The 23,144-nt window shown below is 43.3% G+C and overlaps 1 protein-coding gene across 2 annotated transcripts in view; it reads right to left on the bottom strand.

The window, feature by feature from the left end:
- SLC24A5 (solute carrier family 24 member 5) overlaps window positions 1-23,144 on the bottom strand; it is a 90,386-nt gene that overhangs the window by 53,106 nt on the left and 14,136 nt on the right. For both annotated transcript variants that reach the window (XM_088472972.1, XM_088472973.1), the window contains exons 2-3: window positions 6,464-6,643; window positions 3,128-3,211 (exon numbers count right to left, since the gene is read on the bottom strand). In XM_088472972.1, the coding sequence (XP_088329098.1) occupies window positions 3,128-3,211; window positions 6,464-6,643 (264 nt within the window). The remainder of the gene's footprint in view (window positions 1-3,127; window positions 3,212-6,463; window positions 6,644-23,144) is intronic.

The raw sequence follows: 23,144 nt of genomic DNA, 5'->3' as shown, positions 1-23,144 counted from the left end.
TATTGAAAATATTGTATAAAATTACCTGCAGGCTGTGTGTATAAGGTGTATATAAAACATAAATGCATTCTGTGTGTATATTGGGGTCCCATTCTCAAGATATTTCATTATGAGATGCAATTACTCCAAAATATGGAATATTCCGTTATCCAAAATGCCTCTGGTCCCAAGCATTTTGGATATGGGAGACTCAACTATATATATATATATATATATATATATATATATATATATATTCTCGATCTCTCTCTCTCTCTCTCTCTCTCGATCTCCTCAGGAAGCACAGTGTGTCAGTTTCCACAGGAGAAGTCTTTCACAAACATTAAAGACTTCTACAATTTGCCAGGGATATAAACTCGCAGGGACAGCAACCGCTGTCCTTGCGGGTTCCCCTTTGTACATAGCAGGGATATTTTCATTAAAATGAAAATATCCTCTGAAGTATGGAACCTTAATAATCGCAGCAGTTCCGCAACTATTAGTACATAGACCCCGAAATCCCCTTCGCATCAGCATTATTGTGATGTCGGGCTGTGAAAACTTACTTGCTGGAGAGGTTGGGTTACACAGGACCTCTGACTGATGTTTTGTCACTAAATGAAATGCAAAGAGTGGTGCACAAATTGTTGAGATGTGCCAGTATTTTACACACCACTGTACTAAATAGAGGCCTGACTCCCTAACAAGTTGCACGTCATTTAGTTCTACTGATTCTCATCTAGCCAACTTGCATCTTCTGTGCACACAACTGAAAGCAATGGTTCCCGTGGCTAGAACCACAAGGGTGCCCCAGTGAACATTTAAGGATTTATCGTCATCTACAAGCTTAGTCATATTTTTTGTACGTACCTGAACTGTACATTTATATTGGATTATCATCAGGAGAGACTTTTCATTAACTGCGTATTGGAAATTTCCTACTCTACCTCACCATTTGTGTGCATCCCGTGTTTTCTGACTTGTACCCTGTGTATATTCTGTATTGTATTATGAAGGCAAACAAAGCCTAATCCCTACTGTTATCACATAGGTCCTGTTATCTGCCACCTAAATTTACCCACTCAGGACATCAGTATTCTATACATTCTTGCCTTTCCATACTCTTGGAGATTATCTAAGGAATGTCATTTGCACATAGAGATTTTTCTAAAACAATGGACCTGAAAAATGACTGTGAAAGGTTTCCTTTAGTATATTGGGAAACCATTCTAATGGGTATTTGTCATAATCCATGTTCTAGCGATCCCAATTACCTAAAATTTCATTAGTACATTGAATATAACTTTCTCGGTGCAGCGGTACGACATTTGGATTTATATGGAGATACTGACATTTAATATTGTTGCATTGTTTTTTAACTCTTTCATCGATACTTTAAGCTCATATATAAATTTGTGACAATATACAGTGTTTCCCCGATAATAAGACAGTTTTTTTGGGGTTTTTTTGGTCAAAAAATCTCCATAGGGCCTATTTTCGTGGTAGGGCTTATTTTAAATAACTTTGACAGCAATTTCAATAAACAGGTAAGTGTGAACAAAAAAAAATAAAATCTACCTTTATTCAAAAAATGGTCTCAACTCTCCATCGCAGCGCTGCTGTAAATGACGCTGCCACGCACGCCAGCTGCCGCGCGCTCACTGTGAGAGAGTAAGACGCTTCAGCTGTGATTGGATGCCACTTAAATCTTTAACAGCGGCATCCATTTCATGCGGAGGGCGGAGCTGGGGTCATTTTAGTGTAGCGAAGGGACCGGGCAAAATGGTGATTTTATTAGGGCTTATTTTGGACCGTCTTTCAAAAGTAAGGGTAGGGCTTATTTTCGGGGTAGGTCTTATGATCGGGGAAATACGGTACATATCACCATGGCCAGGGGAGGACTATAGTGGGAATTACATATATATCTCTAAAACCATATCATACACCCATTTGTAACATTATACAACATGACACATCCTATCTAGACATTTGTACATACACTTAGCCCCCTACAGCACAGACAGTTGAATGCAGATTTGAACCTTTTATACCTGGAAGGAATACTTCAGGGTCACTACCTCATTACATTATCAACTAGATTCCTGGAAGGGAAGGGGGGACACAGTGCCAGTCTTTCTCCCATTTTGCCGTCTGCTCTGGCTTCGGTTATTCTCCTTTCTGCGCCAGCCACTCTGCCGTTGTCCTCTCTATGCCAGCCTCTCTCCTTCCCTTGCCTGTGCCAGTCTCTCCTTCCTAGCGCATCGCTGCTTTGTGGCAGTTCAAACACTGCTGTATGCATAAGGAGTTTTAACTCTGCTGCAAGGTCTGCCATAATAGTAAGTTGTATATATTTTAGATGTATAAGCAAATTATTTTAAAGGGGCCGCAAAAGTAAAAAAAAAATAATTCTCACAATATTTTTGAAGGGGTGTCATATTTCTTTACCCTGGGCGCCATCAACCCTAGTTACGCCTCTGATGGTCAGTTAGCACACTGATAATATTAGGAAATGGGAACAATTTGAGGACAGTTAAGCCACATACACACTTGCCGATATTTGGAACGATTGAACGTGAACGATATAGTTAACACTATCGGCCAGTGTGTATGCGAAAAACAACCAGCGATGCACGCTCCCGCTGGTCGTTTACGATATCCCCAGTCAGCTGTACAAGTAGCCCAATCTGGGGATACCGTGAGTGTTGCCATGCTGCTGAATACAGCATGGCTCCGCTCTCCCCCCCTCCCCCCCACCGGTCACTGGTCGACATCAGGAAGTGTGCTGGCACCCTCGCCGATGACGTTATTGCCACATACACATATCGAGTAGGGTGTTTGCGGCTTTATGGGGAGATGTATCAAACCTTCGGGAAAGATAGATTGGAGAAGTTGCCCCTACCAACCAATCAGCTTCTAAAGGCACACATCCACTAGACTATTAAAAATTGAGCAATTGATTGATAACGATAATCGTTAAATAGTTTGAAAATCATTTGCAGATTGTTTAAAAAATGTCTACAACGACCAGCAAGGTTATTCTATCAAACCAGATCAAATAACATATTTCTCCCCTTATATTTAGGTTTATTAAAAGCTAAACATGTCCAGACACTGCTAAATGTAATATAGATTTTTTTTTTTACTTTACCTAAAAATGTGGTGACAAGTTCTGGTGCTGAACTCCCTACTGCCATGAAAGTAGCTCCAGCAATATCCTGGGAAAGACCGAGACCTTGAAATGTGAAACAGACATAAGAAAAATGTTCAATGAGCAGTAATAGACATTTGTATTCATATCCTACCCTTTGTTGCATTTGCGTAAAGTCTGCACAAAAGAAACCACAGGTGGTTATTTGACTAAGGAGATAGTCAGGGGCAATTAAGATAAAAGGGGGGAAGTGTGCAAATTTCTGTGGGCCTCCTCCAACCACAAATATGACACCAGCACATGCACAGAAGATCGTAAGGACTAGCACAGCGCCAGCGTCTTTGTTAGCTTCTGTGCAAGAGTTATTTTTCTGGCAATATTTTTGCAAATATAGCTTATTGACACACGCATAAACCTCCCCACAAAATATATTGTTTTTAGAAAATGTTGAGAAATAGAATAAAGTAATAAAATGAAAAAGGGCTTGTGTTTATGTACTGTATGAACATACCACATCTATATATGTTATGATGATTTATAGAATAGTTGACCAGTGTGAACAAAGCAAGAGCAGATACACACTAGGTGCTTGCCATGTGCAGCCTACAAGCGTGGCAGGAGTGTGTAATCAGCCTGATCAGCCATGCACCAAGTTGATGCAGCAGTTGTATGTAATGGTGCATACACACACAACGATTTTTTGAACGATTATCGTTAACGATATCATTCAATTGTTGTAAAAAATCATTTACTTTCTGAGTGAAAACAACGAACGATTATCGTTCATGCGCGTTCACGTTTGTAGTTCAGTCAGACTGTCCAACTCAACGATTTTCATTAAGTTAATGCAAAAATCATTTGGTAGTTCAAAAAAATCATTCATTACGCTGTAAAAAAATCTGACAGATAATCAATCATTCAGAAAATCGATGGTAACAAAATCGTGTGTGTGTGTGTCTGTGTGTGTCTGTGTGTGTCTGTGTGTGTCTGTGTGTGTCTGTGTCTTAAGGAATTCCATGCAGGACAATTGCACTAATGACACTCAGGCCACAATAAAGCTGTGTATTGCATTACAAGTTTTTAAATGGATAATGTGCAAAATATATTAATAATAATAATTTCCTTTACATTCACTTATCAAGCCCAGAGAATCACAGAGTGATTAGTAGTATTTGAAATGCTAAAAAGTTAAATTCTGTACAGATGTCATGATTGGAATTGTACTGTACCAAGGTGCATCTTCCCAGCAGCAGTGTTTCCCTGGAAATGGATTTGATATTTGTCAAGTGGGAGTTAAAACATGACAGTGGTCTCTATAAATAAGTTCGTAAAAGGACAGTGCGCAAAGCAGATTGCTTCAGCAAAAAAGGTACTGTGACACAAGCATAAAATCTTACTTTAAATGCTGTTAGGTCAATCATTTAAAGAGATTCTAAACTAACGAGTCTCAGTGTTACTAGAACAGCTCTGATTTTAAACCCATTGCTACCTTTGCAGTCCGGAACTCAACCAGACAGGACCCAAAGCGTTACTCACAGTCGCTCAGGTATTGCTTCTTTGGCTAGTTTTGGGCTTTGCCCATTGGCGTGAGGCTCTATAACTGAGTTGTCTTCTCTATTGTTGCGCCAACGTACACAGTGCCTTGGTGTCTGACAAGCACATCCTACGGGACACCTTCATTTTGTGAAACCGAGCCCCACGCCCCAATTTAAGCATAAAAAAAAAAAGCACACTGTAGTGTGTAAGTACAATTGCTGTTTTATGCTTATTAAATAAGTAGACTAACTAGGGAAGTAAAAGTGCTGCAGGAACTAGAAATAAGCACTGTCTGATAAGAAACTACAGAAGCACTGCCTTCTTTCTCTATGTGGGACAGGGACACCTAATGAGGGAAACTGTTATAGGAAATATCCCCAGTTACTAAGTTACATAAGGCACATCAGGAGTCTGAAGGAGCAGAAAGCAATGAGAGAGACGGGCCTCATTCTCAATGGCGACAAACATAGAAAAAGTATGAACCCATTCCCACTTGTGCTTGTCGTTTGCAGCATTTCGATATGGTGGAGTTTTTTTCATACACAGTCTACTCTATATACTTACCTTTGTTGATAAGGAATCAATTTGGGCAAATAAAGTACATTCCCCAGCCATAATTTAAGTGCTGGTTACATTGGTTAGCACCAGGGCTGGATTGGTAATCTGGCACTTCTGGCCGCCTGAAAGCCCATCCGAGCAGCATGCAGAGAGACGGGGTGTGTCGTGAGGCTACGCCCAGTGGTTCATGGAACACCCCATGAGGCATGGTCACATCCCTTTTCTGGGCACATTAACAATGCCCGGGCAAATTCTTGGCCACAGTCCATCGCTGGTTACCACCCAATCTCACGTGGCATCACTGGCATTTTTCATTTTATGAAAAAACTGGGACAAATGGGATTCCTAGATAGAGGGTATATGCATTCTAGTGCAGGAGGATCTTCAATTACCTCTCTTAGCCCCTGGTCACATTGACCACCAGACAGTAAATTATCCTGGGGCATGTAGTTTGAAAGAGGGAACTCCTTCTGTTTGTGTTGTACGGCGGAGGAAATAAAGGTCTAAAACAAGGGGAAAGGTAGGAGAAACTATTGGCGCTTCAAATATAACAAGCCGCAGCCTTTTCAATAAAGAGCTTTCCCTAAAGATCTAAGTGAATGTCTAGTGGAAATAAAAGGGACTTGAAGTCCCTCATCCTACCATATTTTTTGTTATGTACAAAACTGGCATTGACGTGCATGCACCCACCGGTGTCACATGCGGAATAACCTGCACAGAGTCTCCAACCATCACAGGAATAATGTGAAATTATATTTTGTGCTTCCACCATCTCTGCAGATAACAAGTGGGACTTGGCCTCCGCAGTCTTGAAAAGGTACATTCAGATGCAGCAAAGGTTTCAAAATAACCTCTTCTTGTTACCAAGAAATACCTCCTAACATTTTCCCCAGGGGCATGGTGTGCACGTTCCGAAGTGCCAAGTAGTGTGAATTATCCTTTCACTGTGGTGACAAATTGGCGAGGTGCTCCACAATCCCCTCAAATCGGGGTAGTTGTAAAATATGACTAAGGGGGTACTAGTAAACATTTTTCTGTCATCCCAAGTACAGCGATATATACCAAACACCATTTACACGAGGATTTGTATTTTCTTGGAGAAAATGCCTTATTTCTGTCAGTATACAGCAGTTACTCCTAATGAATACATTTCGTACAGTAATGAAAAGCTGCAATTGAAACGTATTTCCTCAGGTTTGTTGCCTCTATATCACAATGTCTTTATGCAGTCTCCGCACTTACGTTCACTAATGACTTCCAGGGAAGGGATGAAATAGTCATCACAGATAATGGACACAGCTAGAAACATGTACAGAATGACTATGAAATGAATGATGATCCCTCCTTCTCTTCTCTCCTGATCTGTGAAAAATCCTTTGGGAAACTCGGATGATGGTGAAAAGATGCATAGGGTTTCATTGTCTGGAAGAGACAAGCAGGACTTAGTCAGCATTTATAAACAGCAGCATGGCTTTATGGCAGATATATGCCAGTTTTAATGCAGTATAAACACTTTCAGAGAGCCTTTTTGTATATTCTTAGAATAAAAATGGAGGTTTCAAGCAAGTTTATAAAACCTCTAGCGTTTTTCATGGATTACTAGTCATGAATTGTTATATGCAACCTACTGTGCATACTTTGCCACCCCTCTCATTGCAACTGACAGCATTGCAAGGACCGGACTGCATACAAAATATCTGTACCCTCTAATAAGCACACTTAGTACCAAAGTGCCCATAAGGCAAATTTCTTTCCACTTTTGTGGTTGCTACTAATTGCAGATATAACCAAGACCCAGGATCCAGCTACACTTGTTTTTGTTGTATGGTCTCGTCCCCCCCGACAGATAAAACATTTGGTGATCAAAAGCACTTAAATGCCTACTTCAGCTATCACTTCTACAGGAAGCACAATGGCACGGTTTACAATTAGGATTTCCAGATTGATTGCAACGTAGAATATATACACACACACACACACATATACAGTCAGGTGCATAAATATTGGGACATTGACAGAATTTTCATATTTTGGCCTCTATTCACCACCACAATGGTTTTGAAATGAAACAAACAAGATGTGATTTAACTTCAGACTCAGATTTAATTTGAGGGTAATTACATCCAAAATCGGGTGAACGGTGTAGGAATTACAACAGTTTCAATATGTGCCTCCCACTTTTTAAGGGGCCAAAAGTAATGGGACTATCAACTCAAAAGCTATTTCATGGACAGGTGTGGGCTATTCCCTCGTTATTTCATTATCAATTAAGCAGGTAAAAGGTCTGGAGTTGATTCTAGGTGTGACATTTGCATTTGGAATCAGTTGCTGTCAACTCTCAATATGAGATCCAAAGAGCGGTCACTATCAGAGAAGCAAGCCATCATTAGGCTGAAAAATCAAAATAAACCCATCAGAGAGATAGCAAAAACATTAGGTGTGGCCAAATCAACTGTTTGGAACATTCTTAAAAAGAAAGAACGCACCGGAGAGCTCAGCAACACCAAAAGACCTGGAAGACCACAGAAAACAAACTGTGGTGGATGACAAAATAATTATTTCCCTGGTGAAGAAAAACCCCTTCACAACAGTTGGCCAAATCAAGAACACTCTCCAGGAGGTAGATGTATATGTGTCAAAGTCAACAATCAAGAGAAGACTTCACAAGAGTGAATATAGAGGGTTCACCACAAAATAAAAAAACCATTGGTGAGCCACAAACACAGGAAGACCAGATTAGAGTTTGCCAAACAACATCTAAAAAAGCCATTACAGTTCTGGAACAACATCCTATTGACAGATGAAACAAAGATCAACTTGTACCAGAGTGATGGGAAGAGAAGAGAAAGGAACTGCTCATGATCCAAAACATACCACCTCATCAGTGAAACATGGTGGTGGTAGTGTCATGGCGTGGGCATGTATGGCTGCCAATGGAACTGGTTCCCTTGTATTTATTGATGATGTGACTGCTGACAAAAGCAGCAGAATGAATTATGAAGTGTTTCTGGCAATATTATATGCTCATATTCAGTCAAATGCTTAAGAACTCATTGGATAGCGCTTCACAGTGCAGATGGACAATGACCCGAAACATACTGCAAAAGCAACCAAAGAGTTTTTTAAGGCTAAAAAGTGGAATGTTATGCAATGGCCAAGTCAATCCCCTGACCTGAATCCGATTGAGCATGCATTTCACTTGATGAAGACAAAACTGAAGGGAAAATGCCCCAAGAACAAGCAGGAACTGAAGACATTTGCAGTAGAGGCCTGGCAGAGCATCACCAGGGATGAAACCCAGCGTCTGGTGATGTCTATGCGTTCCAGACTTAAGGCTGTCATTGCCTGCAAAGGATTTGCAACAAAGTATTAAAAAGTGAAAGTTAGATTTATGATTGTTTAGTTTGTCCCATTACTTTTGACCCCTTAAAAAGTGGTAGGCACATATAGAAACCGTTGTAATTCCTACACCGTTCACCTGATTTGGATGTAGTTAACCTCAAATTAAATCTGAAAGTCTGCAGTTAAATCACATCTTGTTTGTTTCATTTCAAAGCCATTGTGGTGGTGAATAGAGGCCAAAATCTGAAAATTCTGTCAATGTCCCAATATTTATGGACCTGACTGTACACACACACATACATACACTGTATATTATTATAGATGATCAACAAGTTGTACCTGTACTGTAGATACACTACCTTTATTACTATCACAAATACAAGCACCTTATTGACTATTGTATAATATTCATCTTGTCCCCCTGCTTCCCATCTCATACTCACAAAATTATTCCAAATGTTGCTGCAAGAATTAGTTATTAATGCAAAAAAGAGAAAAAGAAAGATCTGTACTTCATTTCTAAATGCGGGAATATTCAGCAGCTATAGTATGGGGATCCTCAGTATCTGTTCTTACTCCATATAAAACCAACACATTTAGGGTCATGGCTTTGCGCTGTGAAACAGGAGTCTAATTTTTGGGTCAGAGATTTTAATATCCCTTAGTATTGGGGTTCTCCCTTAACCCTTCAATGCTGTAAAGCAGAGATGCCCAAACTCAGGGGTCAAGGCACCCTAATAGTCCAAGTTTTAAGGCTATCCATGGCTGCGAACTGAGGTACTAATTAAGTCACCTGTGCCCAGACCTGGTTATCTTTAAAACCTGGATTGTTAGGGTGCCTTGAGGACCACATTTGGGAACCTCTGCTCTAAAGTGTTAAAACAAAAAAGTACTGTATAGAGCAATGCAGAGATGCTGCTTACCACTTGAAAAAGAGCTAGTTGTGAAATTAGCCATACTGCGGACTAGGTCCTGCCATCAGCCTAACAGGCTGTGTGAAAGTACATGAATAGCAGGACTTCCTGTGGCATATTTAGAACTATCACATCTTCCCTTCTACACTTAGGCTCTACCGCTATTAATGAATCCTTAGATTTCTAAGGGCGGAATTCAATTGTTTTCGCAGCCCGCATCGCCCGTCTAAAGTGACAGGAGATCGCGGGCCGCTATGTAATTGTTCGTGCTGATCGCGCCCAAAGTGGTCGGGTTTAGCCGCGTAAAGCAGCTAAATCCGACCAAAGTGCTGGGCGCGTTCGCGAAAAGTGATGTTTGGGCGCCCAAACATGTCACTTTTCGCACATTTCAGCTCTCAACCCCCAGGGGCTGCGAGCTGAAATGTAGCGCTGGCAGCTGATCGTGCCTGACAGGAGCAAGAATAGAATAGCTCCGTCGGGCGCGATCAGGGCAGGTATCAATTGAATTCCGCCCTAAGAGACACTGGTTTGCAGCCAGAATAAATCACAAATAGGCAAGAGGTTGGAGATGTGGGGCAGTCTGAGGGGCCCATTCTCTCCATAGAGAGAGATCAGGCCAGTCCACCTGTTAGACAAAGGGCAAGAACATATACATACAGAGAGATGTAGTCAATATCCCTATGATCGGGATGCCAATTTCTGAAATCCCGGCGCCGGAATCCCGATCTCCGAGAAATCACCGATGCCGGTATCCTGACATGACTGGGGATGCTGATGTCGAAATCCTGGCAGCTAGATCGTCAGGAGTCCGAGGTAAGGAAAGTATTAGCAGCGGGGGAATGGGGGGGGTGTAGAGGGTTAGTGTTAGGCTCAGGCACCACCAAGGGGAAGGGTTACCCGTGTTTTCCTGCAAAAAGAAATATTAAGAAACTGGATACAGGCGCTGTAATGAGTGTTTTTTTCTAGCTGTCAGGCCCAATATAATAAACTAACAGTATACAAAAATAAAGTGTCGCTTTTGATGAATTATTCACAAACACTGTTCAGAAATAATGTTGATAAAATTGTATAGACCACATGGGTCACTTTAATAAAAAATATTTAGCACTGAGATCAAATAAAACCATATGGTTAAGAAAGCCAATGTATACATTAGGTACAGACAACATCAACACACTTCCTGTTATTATAAAGATGCCGAATATTGGGGAGAGAAGATGCACAATAATATCACTTAGGTGGTTGGAGAAGTATAAACTCCAAAAGCAAGGACACTGGATGAGATTGTGACACACTAACTTTAGTGTGTGATTCAAATGTCCAGAATATAATTACCAGATCCTTGTACAGATAGGGGGATGCGCCTATTGACATACAATGGGTATGCTGCACTTGCAGTCCTCCAAATTATACGGTATGGGTCTTTATAGGTGTCGAAGCTGGATAATTGGCGCTGAGAGAATTAGTTTTAAAATTAGATCGGAGCAACGCCATCTTGCGAATGGTGACAAGACTCCATCTTAGAAATAGGTCACACAGCGCCATTTTGTCAAAACCACATAGTACACAAAACACAAAATTGCTAATAAGTAGCACGACCAGCTTTTTAACAATCTTCCCCAAACACATCCTGACGGTGTCTGACATACATAAAAATTACTTTCCAACACATTAAAATCACCACTGACTTAAATATGAACAGCACTAAAAAGTAGCAAATTAGTGGTGTTTTCCCTGCATTCACATTAACACATACACGCGATGTTAAACAGTGCACAATGCAAAATAGCTAATTATTAGCACGTTCAGCTTAACGATCCCTACACAACCAATACCGACTTAGTCCCATACACTCAGAGATAGCGAGCAGCACTAAGCTGGGAAGGTAAGTACCCCACAGACCCCCAGACGCACAACGCTATTTAGTGTCGTTCTCCCTTGCATACATACACTTAAAGCAATAGTTCCATAGCGCAAAAGGGTTATTATTCAATTCAATCACAATGCCAGCAAGTAAAGAAATGACTGTTTTCTGCAACTAAGGTTTAGTACATGATAAGCAAACAGTGTTTGGTGTTGTACTGATCTACTCTTTCTCAACATTATTTCCGGTAACATCGGTGAGAAGATCGCAACATGCATTCTCAACTTATGGACTGTAGAGAGTTAAAACACTAAAATGTACTTTGTAATATTAACAGCTTAGATTTGCATGCGGTGGGAAAAAGGAGACAAAAGGCTGTCAGAGGTTGATCTGTGTCCATTTGAATCAACCTGTTAAATGTCCTGTAACAGATGCACGCGTACTGGGAACCAATGGAACCATGCCACACTCTTCTATTGTGTTGCTTATCCCTGTAAGAGTATAAATGTGCGTACCGACTCCAATCTGTAGTCTTCTTGCTGATGCTGTTGATGGAGGTTTCTTGCTGATGCCGGTAACTGGTTCCAGTACACGTGCGTATGTGTAACTGTATCTTGGGTCTGTATAATTTCTTTGCGCTAAATTGTCTTTAGATCACAGCGTGTAACCTACTGTTTTTATGTTGAATAATATACTGTGTGCATTGGAAACACATTTCCATGTCTGAAGGCTTTTATTTTACTGTAAGACTACGTACGCAAATAGCATCAACTTAGAAGGTATAGGCAGGAGTGTATAAAGGTTTAGAAGGTATAGGCAGGATTGTACAAGGTTTAATTAAGTTATAACATAGGTGATCCAGATCTTTGAAGATGAACAAGGATGCAAGAAATGTCCCCAAGCAAACGATATAGTCCAGGAAGATGGATCCAAGTTGGTTAATATCCAATCTCTGTGTGTGTGGACACTTGGCAAATAAGGAGATACTCCAGTAGTCTCCTTGGTGGTCTCCCAACGCGTTTCGCTGTATCAGCTAACATCTTTTTCAAAAGGTATAAACTCATGTGGTCAGTGGGGCCTTTTTATACCCCTTACCTGATCCTAGTGCTAATTAGCACCTGATTACAATTAACAGCTCGTTTATTTATTAATTCAATAACACAAACATTAAACATATATAATGGAGGCAGACCTATTTAAAACATGTTATCCACATATATATATAAAAAATAAATTTATAATATATAGATAGTCTTATATTTGAGATGTAGTACATGATTTTATTACTTCCTGTATCTCAATCCCGGTCACGTGATCCAAATACCATCATCACGTGACTATAGGGAGAGTTCTGTATTCGGGGTATGTCCCGGTCATGTGATCTGACTAAAATCACATGTTTAGATGTTTCTTTGTCCATGTCATAATGACGTACCTTAGTCCCTAGCTGTTGGGCTCCGTATTCTCGATGTCAGAGTTCAGTTGGGGATCGGCCGTCCCTTACCATCCCGCCGACTTCCTCTGGCATCCCGGGCGGCTGGCGCGGCAACATGGGAGGAGCTGAGCATTCACCCTGTAGCTGTGGTGTCAGGCGACCCGGTGAGTGGGGATCGCAGTTTCCGTCATGGGCGCCGCCATGACACTTTCCCTATGTCAGTCCTTCCTTCCCTGAGTGGCCCGGCTGGTCAGCTGATGCTGTGGGCCTATCAGCAGGCTTCCAGGGGTATATATCCAGCTCCTGTGCTCCAGGTAGTTGCCTGAACAATCATTGTCGCCGCTAGTGTAACTAGAGGAGTCTCGTTCCAGGTTCCCGTGCTTCCAGTGTGTTTCTTCCAGAGCTTCTGAGCTATCTCTCCACAGTGCCTTTACTAATCAACAGCCTGTGTGCAAGTTAACCCTTCATCTCATCACAGTGCTTTTACCATCACAGCCTGTGTGCAAGTTAACCCTTCATCTCATCGCAGTGCTTTCACCATCACAGCCTGTGTGCAGGTTAACCCTTCGTCTCATTGCACCCTAGTGCATGAGCTCCGGCCGGCAATCCGGTATATACTTCGTGGGATATCCAGCTGTTAACTCAGCCTACCAATAAATCTCCACACCTCTCTAGCCAGCACCTCAAGTGCCTTTCTCCAGCCAGGAGTTCTATCCCACTCCCCACGTGCCTATTCCAGGCATTACCCTTGGGCCACGGGTGTTTTGATTCTCTTTTCCCTGCAGGCCTTGGTCACCAAGTCAAAGGACCGCGACCTGCTTACAGGGAGCCGCACAAGCCCATATCCCGCTTGGAGGGGTCACTAGCGAACACCTCCTTGTGAGTTAGACTCCGCACCATTGACTAGACTTGTGGATGCGGAGATCATACGTCCAGGCCCCTCGCCTTCGCCTCCTCCCACAGCCTCAGACCTCGGCTTTCGAAAACCCGCCTCCCAGCGTGACAGTTTGTTCAGGCCAAATGGAAACCGCAGGTGCCCAAGGTACTGGGACTCTTCAAGAGTTAACAAGCCGTATGGATAACCAAGAGGCGGCACAGCGACATGTGGCTCAGTACCTGCAAGAATTGTCTGGACAGTTAATGACCATACAAAATACACTGGCATCTATGTCCACGGCCTCGCCACCTGTCGTTCCTGCTGGTTCTCCAGGGTTACCTCAAGGGGCTACGCCACAGAAGTCTCGTCTCCACTTGGCCACCCCTGAAAGGTTTGACGGTACTCCCCAACGTTGTCGTGGTTTCATAAACCAATGTGAAATCCAGTTTGAGTGCCTCCCCCAGAATTTCCCTACCTCCCGGTCTAAGGTCGCCTATGTAATTTCATTACTGACTGGGGCTGCATTGGACTGGGTTTCCCCTCTTTGGGAACGGGCTGAAGGCTGTCACAAAGTCTTCTAGATACGAAGACTTTGTGACAGCCTTCAAATGGATTTTTGATGAGTCCGGCAGATCGGTTTCTGCTTCCTCCGACTTACTCCGTGTCCGCCAAGGTACTCGCTTGGTGGGACAGTACGTGGTGCAGTTTCAGACCCTTGCATCGGAACTTCGATGGAACGAAGAAGCACTCAAAGCAGCCTTCCTCCATGGGTTGTCCGAAAGGATGAAAGACGAATTAGCATCCAGGGATTTACCTACGTCTTTTTCTGATACTATTTCCCTCTGCATAAGGATTGATTTATGCCATAGGGAGCGGTTGGGTAATAGAGGTCATGGGGATCGCCCTCGAGATCGTCCGGCCTCATGAAGTCAATCCTATTCCCCCACCTCCAGGGGTGAGGATCCTATGCAGATCAACAGAACCAGGCTAACCACGGCCGAATGCAATCGGCGCTTTCAAACTAAATTGTGTCTTTATTGCGCTGCCCCATAGCACATTTTAAAGAATTGTCCCCTGCTGGCGGGAAATGCGAGACCCTAGTTGATGTCGGGAGCATTCAATTAGGGGTCATTTTTAAGCACTCCCAATTAACTGACAGTTTATTGCCTGTATCTCTTTCCCACCAGTTCAGGACAAGGGATGTTAAAGCCCTTATAGATTCCGGTGCTGCGGGAAATTTTATTTCCAAATCTTTAATCCAGTCCCTTGGTATTTCGGTGGTACCTTTACCTGACAAATTACTGCTCTCCGGTGTAGATGGTAAAACCGTGTTAGGTGAATCCATATCCTTGAAATCCCAGCCCGTGACCCTTAGGGTTGGTTGCCTGCACCAAGAGACCATTGAATTCCTCATCTTTCCTAACTCTGCTTACAAGCTGGTTCTGGGTTTACCGTGGTTAAGGAAGCATAGTCCTACTTTTGATTGGTCCAATATGCAAACTGTTTCCATCGGTGCCTAACCCAAGTACTGCCTGTACGTATCCACTCTGTGCACCCCAGTACAGGTGCAAAGTTCCCCCCGACCGACAAGCCAAAAGATCCCTCTGTCTCCAGTCTACCACAAGCATATCAAGATTTTGCCGATGTCTTCTGCGAGCAGGCTGCTGATCAACTCCCTCCTCATCGGTCGTGGGATTGTGGAATAGAACTTCTCCCGAGGAAGATTCCCCCTCGGGGCCGGACCTATCCTTTATCAGTTCCAGAAACAGCCGCCATGGCAACTAGGAAAATCTAGTCAAAGGGTTCATACGGCCTTCCTCCTCCCCTTCTTTTTTGTGAGCAAGAAGGATGGAGGCCTCCAGCCCTGTATAGACTACCGTGGCCTCAACCAAATTACTGTAAAAAAAAAAATTATATATATATATATATATATATATATATATATATACACATACACATCCATTACCTTTAATTCCTGAGCTTTTCGACAAGGTTCGTGGAGCTAAATTGTTCTCTAAACTAGACCTTCGTGGGGCATACAATTTGATACGAATCAAAGCTGGGGATGAGTGGAAGACCGCCTTCAATACCAGAGATAGTCATTTTGAATATCTGGTAATGCCTTTTGGACTCTGCAATGCGCCGGCTATGTAAATGAAATATTTCGGGACATTCTCTACAGCTTTGTCATCGTCTATTTAGATGATATTCTAATCTTTTCTAAGGATCTCCAAACTCATCGCCAACATGTTCGAGAAGTTCTAGTCCGCCTTCGAAAACACCACCTTTATGGAAAGTTATCCAAGTGTCTCATTGAACAAACCACAGTTCCTTTCCTAGGACATATAATTTCTGGGGAAACCATTCAGATGGATCCAGAGAAACTGAAAGCGATCTCTGAATGGCCATTACCAAAATCTTTAAAAGCTACCCAACATTTTTTGGGATTTTCAAACTATTATAGGCGGTTCATACCGAATTTTTCCACTCTGGTGTCTCCCATTTGTCGAAGCTGAATAATTGAGTAAGACAAGTTCAGTTTAAAATTCAATCACAGCGACGCCATCTTGCGACCGGCCGCAAGACTCCATTTTAGAAATGCGATCGCAAGACGCCATTTTGCGAATGGCCGCCTAAGCGCCATTTTAGATAAACTCACATTTTAGTACATGTGGTGATAATACCATTAGCATCATGCAAAGGCATCTGTGACCATTATCATATGAAGCAAGTGGCCAGGTGACAACTGGCTTGGGTAGATAAGTTTCCTGCATAGTGTTTGTTCACTACGGGTGGTGTGGCTAGAATAAATAAGCAAGCTTCCTGCAATGACACAGGAAAGGTGGGAGGGCCTGCTGACAGGAGATGTAGAACTATCTGGCCCAGCATACTAAAACGTTAGAGACAAGGCACTTATCCTCACACACACATTAAATATGTCTTTATATCAAACCCCGAATACTCACACATTTCATATTCACACATAAGGTTCCATAAGCATCAAAATGTATAATTCAAGTTGGTTAAGTTAGTTTAAATGCTAAGAAATAAAGGTTTTTGATAACTAAGGTATTATACATGATAAGCAAGATGTGTTTGGTCTCGTTCTGATGCATACGCTTTTTACAGCATCCCGGTGTTATCGGTGGAGAGATCGCATCATGCAAACTCAAGTTACGGATCGCAGAACTTACAAGCACCAAAATGTTTAGCTGATGAAATGTTACAGGAGGCGTTACCAGAAAGACTCCGGCTGTTAGAGGCAGGGAAAGTCTATTTGAAACAACCTGTTAAATGTGCCGTAACATATGCTTCTCTTCTGGGAACCAATGATATCAGCAGGAAATTTCCCTTTGTCCTGCTTTAGTCTGGGGGGAATAAATACATGTGCCCATATACTGGTTTAGGAGTCCATGCTGAAGGTTGTATGAGGGTCTCTAGTCTGAGGTCTATCTCTGGGTCCAGAGGCGCAGCGTATGTATACTGTTACTTGGGGTCTGTATAATTTCCTTTTGCGCCTAAAGTGTGTCTCTCTCTTTGTCTCTCTCTCTCTCTGTGTCTCTCTGTCTCTCTCTCTGTCTCTCTCATTGTATTTATTTGCGCTTATTGTAAACAGATCATAGCGTGTAACTGACTGTACTTTTACCTGAATACTTGTGCGTTGGAACCACAGATTCCACTCCTGTCTTTATTTGCGGTAATACTGCGTACGCAATTAGCGTTGTGTTTAGAGGTTTATAGGAAGGTTTTCAGAAGGTATAGGCAGGGGTATATAGAGGTTCATTTCTAATATTGTTACATTACTAGTCTCACACGGAAGGGCGCTAACCCAGCCCAGTGGCCGGACTCAGCCATACAGGCCTTCCAGAGATTGAAAGAGGCATTCTCTACTGCCCCTATCCTTTGCCAACCCCAACTGGATAAACTATTTTTTGTGGAAGTGGATGCCTCTTCGGTGGGTGTAGGGGCTGTATTATCCCAAATTTCCAGTGACGGGAAGAATCATCCATGTGGATACTTCTCTCGTAAATTTTCCTCTGCAGAGAAAAACGATGCGATAGGAGATCAAGAACTCCTAGCTATGCGTCTGGCGTCATCTTTTGGAGGGGGCCAAATTTCCAGTTACCATTATTACAGACCATAAAAACTTAATTTACCTTCAGACGGCTCATCGCTTAAACGCCAGGCAGGCCCGCTGGTCGTTGTGTTTCTCAAGGTTTAACATTAAGCTTCAATTTTGCCCCGGTAATTTGAACAAAAAAAGCGGATCCTCTCTCCCGGTCTTTTCTACTCGACACACAGGAAGATCTGAGATCTCGCCCAATCCTGGATCCTATGGTCTTCGCTTCAACTCAAATATTGACTCCGCCTCCGGGGAAAATTTTTGTGACTCCCGAATTACGGAAAAAGTTGTTAACCTGGGCTCATAGTTCTCTATTTGCTGGGCATTCTGGTATTTTCAAAACATACAAGTTTCTTCAGCGTTCTTTTTGGTGGCCCTCGATGAGAAAAGATGTTCAAGAATTTATTTTTTCATGTGTAAAATGCTCACAGCATAAAGTTTCTCGCAAAAAAGTGCAGGTCTTCTACGCCCGTTACCCGTTCCTACTATTCCTTGGACCCATATATCCATGGAATTTATCTCTGAGCCTCCACGCTCCAAAGGACATAACACCATATGGGTAGTGGTATAAAATGCGCCATTTTTGAGAAATGATCCACCATTAGTAGGTCTGCCATCTGCTCCCCATTTGTCCGGTGTCCACCCTGAAAGGGGGGGTACTGTCAGAGTTCAGCCAGGGATCGGCCGTCCCTTACCGTCCCGCCGGCTTCCTCTGACTTCCCGGGCAGTTGGGCGGCTGGCGCGGCGACGTGGGAGGAGCTGAGCATTCACCCTGTAGCTGTGGTGTCAGGCGACCCGGTGAGTGGGGATCGCAGTTTCAGTCATGGGCGCTGCCATGACACTTTCCCTATGTCAGTACTTCCTTCCCTGAGTGGCCCGGCTGGTCAGCTGACGCTGTGGGCCTATCAGCAGGCTTCCAGGGGTATATATCCAGCTCCTGTGCTCCAAGTAGTTGCCTGAACAATCATTGTTCCCATGCTTCCAGTGTGTTTCTTCCAGAGCTTCTGAGCTATCTCACCACAGTGCCTTTACTATCAATCGACTGTGTGGCAGCTAGCCTCCATCTCTCCACAGTGCCTTTACTAATCAACAGCCTGTGTGCAAGTTTAACCTCCATCTCTCCACAGTGCCTTTACTAATCAACAGCCTGTGTGCAAGTAAACCCTCCATCTCACCACAGTGCTTTACCATCACAGCCTGTGTGCAAGTTAACCCTTCATCTCATCACAGTGCTTTTACCATCACAGCCTGTGTGCAGGTTAACCCTTCGTCTCATTGCACCCTAGTGCATGAGCTCCGGCCGGCAATCCGGTATATACTTCGTGGGATATCCAGCTGTTAACTCAGCCTACCAATAAATCTCCACACCTCTCTAGCCAGCACCTCAAGTGCCTTTCTCCAGCCAGGAGTTCTATCCCACTCCCCACGTGCCTATTCCAGGCATTACCCTTGGGCCACGGGTGTTTTGATTCTCTTTTCCCTGCAGGCCTTGGTCACCAAGTCAAAGGACCGCGACCTGCTTACAGGGAGCCGCACAAGCCCATATCCCGCTTGGAGGGGTCACTAGCGAACACCTCCTTGTGAGTTAGACTCCGCACCATTGACTAGACTTGTGGATGCGGAGATCATACGTCCAGGCCCCTCGCCTTCGCCTCCTCCCACAGCCTCAGACCTCGGCTTTCGAAAACCCGCCTCCCAGCGTGACACTCGATATGTATCACGTGGTTCTCATCCGGCCACGTGATCAATTTTATGATCGTGTGACCGGGCGACCACCACGATCGCAGTTCTCATAGAATCTAGCATCCTGGGAAATGTAGTTCAATCTGGATATAGAAAGTGGGAGGAATTATCACAAGCACGTGTATGAGTTTATCTAGATTTTTCGTTATTTATAAAATAGAAACGATGTATTGCTATTTTGCATTCAGAGCCAAAAGCTATATAGAGTTTTGCTCACATAACATAAATCTATAGGTTTTTAATAGCCGTCCCTCACTGCCCGGCATCCTGGGAAATGTAGTTCCAAATAGGCATTTTGAAGAGTAGGATACATAATGCTTTCAAAACAGAAAGCTATATAAATATATCTATATGTATACAATTTCATTTCTATTTCATTCAACAATCTCAACTGTTACCAGTGTTTTCCGCATGGAAAAAATTAAAAACTAGCCTATATCGCGATAAAACCACGACTGTCATTATTGGGCTATTCATTTATAGCCCTTTTTTTTGTGCAGAAAATTACAGTTTCTCTCCCGAAAACACACAGAATCAGTGAAAAGCTATGACCTATGTACTTTCGCGGCAGCGATCGCCAAAAAGAACCCCTTAGTTATCGGGGATTCTGTTTCACATGCCTGAGGCAGGCAAAACAAAACCCCCATTCAATTAGTCCTAATGCCGGCATTTGATAGCTTCATCGGTTGCGGCTATTAGGATACCGCCATACATGGGACTACAGGTTAAAAATAAAAAAAAACAAACAATAAAAAAAAAAATCCCATAGAAGCTGGTTAATCACTTTCAAAACACTCTATAAATAAAGCCAACAACTTCTCCATTAAAAAAGCAAATAGGACAGTGATTTCAATTAAAAATATTCCAGAGTCAACCTTACAGAGATAAAAAGAATAACAATACCAGCATATTCAGAACTGGGTATCACTCAGCTATACAAACAGGATTTTTCTACTTACCGGTTAAATCATTTTCTCTGATTCCATGGGGGGCACTGGAGACTGTAGGGTATAGCAGCTGTTGGAAAAAAATAGTTAAGTCCTGACAGCACAGGCTCTTCACCATCTGTACCCAGGGCCAGCAACAGAAATATTGGGGCCCAGAACACTCATGCTTTTGGGGCCCCCTATCCCCTCCCAGTAGGTATATGCAGGTTGGCCATTGGCTCATCCCCAACTGTGTCTCCAGCCTCATCTCCAAATGTGTCTCTCAATCTTATCCCTCCCGTGTCTCTCCAGCCTCATCCTTGCCTGTGTTGCTCCAGTCTCAACCCTCGTCTCTCCAGCCTCTTTACCCTATCTCCATCTCCAGCCATTCACTCTTCTCCTGTGTCTCTCTCAGCATCATTGCCAATCCCATGTCACATCTTCAAACCCTGTATCCCACAACCCCAACCCCTGCGTTTCACAGGCCCAGCCCATGTCTCACAGCCCTAGAATCTCCCCAGCCCTGTGTCTTCATCTCCATACACTTCAACACTTGCCGGACTGTGTCTCCCCACCGCAACCACCACTTACCTGCTGCTCCACTTCTCTGGGGGCTCAGGCTGGGATCCTCTGACCCAGCGGCGTGACATCATGATGTCATGCTTGCTGTGCTGGCACCTAAAAAAAAAAACAAAAAACAAAAAACTTTGTTCTGGGCTGCCGGTCTCCCTCCGACTGTCTCTGTGCCGGGTGACCTGCTGAATACAGCAGAGGCAAGGAGAACACATGAACTTGGCTCCCGAGATTCCTGAGGGGCCGGGGCTCAACAAAAGATTGTAGAGTAAGACCTTGAGGGTTTATAATTTCAACCATGGATACCAGATGAAGGAAAACTCCCAATTCCCCTCTGGGCCCTGTCCGGAGGTCCTCGCGAACGCGCGCGCTTGTGTGTGTGTGTGTGTCCGCCAACAAAGAGGGATCACAGCTTTCACAGAACTATGAAGATCTCTCCACCCACTACTGACTTGGAGATATCACCTAATCGCAGAAGGGTGAAACAAGACTGCATTCCCACAAAATACATAACAGGGAGCCTACTGTCAGGGAACAATGCCAACATCTGTCCGGGACACCAGGAAACATCTTAGCAAGGATAAGGGGGCATCTATACCAACATTACAAAACCTTAAATTGAGAGAGAATTGCTGGGCATGAAGGGGCCAAACACATGTTCACAAAGGGAGTCAAGGGTCTGGTACAGGCTGTGTGAAACTCTCCTCCTTGTACAAAGTGCTTCAGTTGTAAGTAGCACCAAATCTCAGGAGGTAGCTCCCACTTAGGCCCGCATTCAATTTGAGCCAAGCCGTGATAATTTAAAGCGGCCCGAACTTATCGCCTCCTTCGCCTGTTTTGTAGGCATTAAAGCATCACGCGCATGCCCGCATATCCCCGTATTCAATTTGAAAGTAGGCGAAAACAAGACCCAGCGATACCTGGATCGCCGTTAAAAAAAACGGGAATTTTCAGGAAATAATCATAGGACACCCCACAAAGATGGCCAGACATGGGGTACCCCCATTTTTGGCTGCAAAAGAAAGCCGCGTTTTTAAAATAGCTGTGGCAGGTGTTTTTTTTTTCCCCGACTTTGCAGAAGAGCATTTAGCTTATTTTTTTCGTTTTTAATATTGGTCCAATCAAATTTGGGGTACATGAAAATGGGTACTAGCATATTTTTAAGTCCCAAAACGTATTTTCTTAAATTTCTGCAAAAATGCACCTGGCACGGCTATTAGAAACCCCGACTTCCTTCAGGAGTTAAAACTGGGGGTACCCATAGTGATCCCCCATGTCTACACATCTTTAGGGGGGGGTCCCTAGAAGATTTCCAGAAAATTCCCATTGTGTTGTACCTGTTAAAAAAAAAAAAAAAAAAAAAAAACACACAACACACACACACACCATAAGGCCCCCCCCCATTTGCGCTGACCGATTTGGGGTCCTAATGCTTTGGACCTGGAGCCCCGGTGATTGGGTCTCCAGTCTGTGGCATTACACCCCGGTCGGTTGGGTCTGGTGCTGGTCTTAAATATAGGGGGATCACCACTTTTTTTTTACCCCTATATTTAAAACCCAAACTAGTCCCTGCAGCCTTGGGTTGGTTTCTAAAATACGGTGGAACCCTACTCTTTTTGTTCCCCATATTTTTAGAAACCACCACTGGCTGGCAAGCCTGGTTTGGCTTTTGGGGGGGACCTTATGTCATTTTTTTTGTAAATTTTTACCCCATTTTTTTACAGGTTAAACAAAACAGGAATTTTTGGGAAATATTCTAGGGACCCCCCTAAATAGGGGAGTACAAAGGGTACCCCCATTTTTAACTCCTGAAGGAAGTCAGGGGTTTCTAATAGCCGCAGCAGGTGCATAAATGCGGCTTGGAATAAGGTGATGCAGAAGAGCATTTAGAAGTTTTTTTTAGTGCAAAAATAACTATGCCCATCAAATTTGGGGTACTTGAAAATGGAGTTAAGCATATTTTAAAGTTGCTAAAGTCACTTAAAAAAAATCGTGAAAAACCCACCTGCCGCAAACACCTGCAATAAAGAAAAACAAAAAACACACACTTGGGGCATACTTGGGGAGGCCCCCAGAGTCAAGTTCGCTGTTTAAGTTTGTACCCCAACTTTTTTTTTTCACCCCCT

Source organism: Taudactylus pleione, unplaced genomic scaffold (genome assembly GCF_031769625.1).
Source record: "Taudactylus pleione unplaced genomic scaffold, aTauple2 ptg000129l, whole genome shotgun sequence".
Taxonomy (NCBI): Eukaryota; Metazoa; Chordata; class Amphibia; order Anura; family Myobatrachidae; genus Taudactylus; species Taudactylus pleione.
Note: the sequence above shows the minus strand (reverse complement) of the source record. Positions and strands in the feature narration are given on the sequence as shown.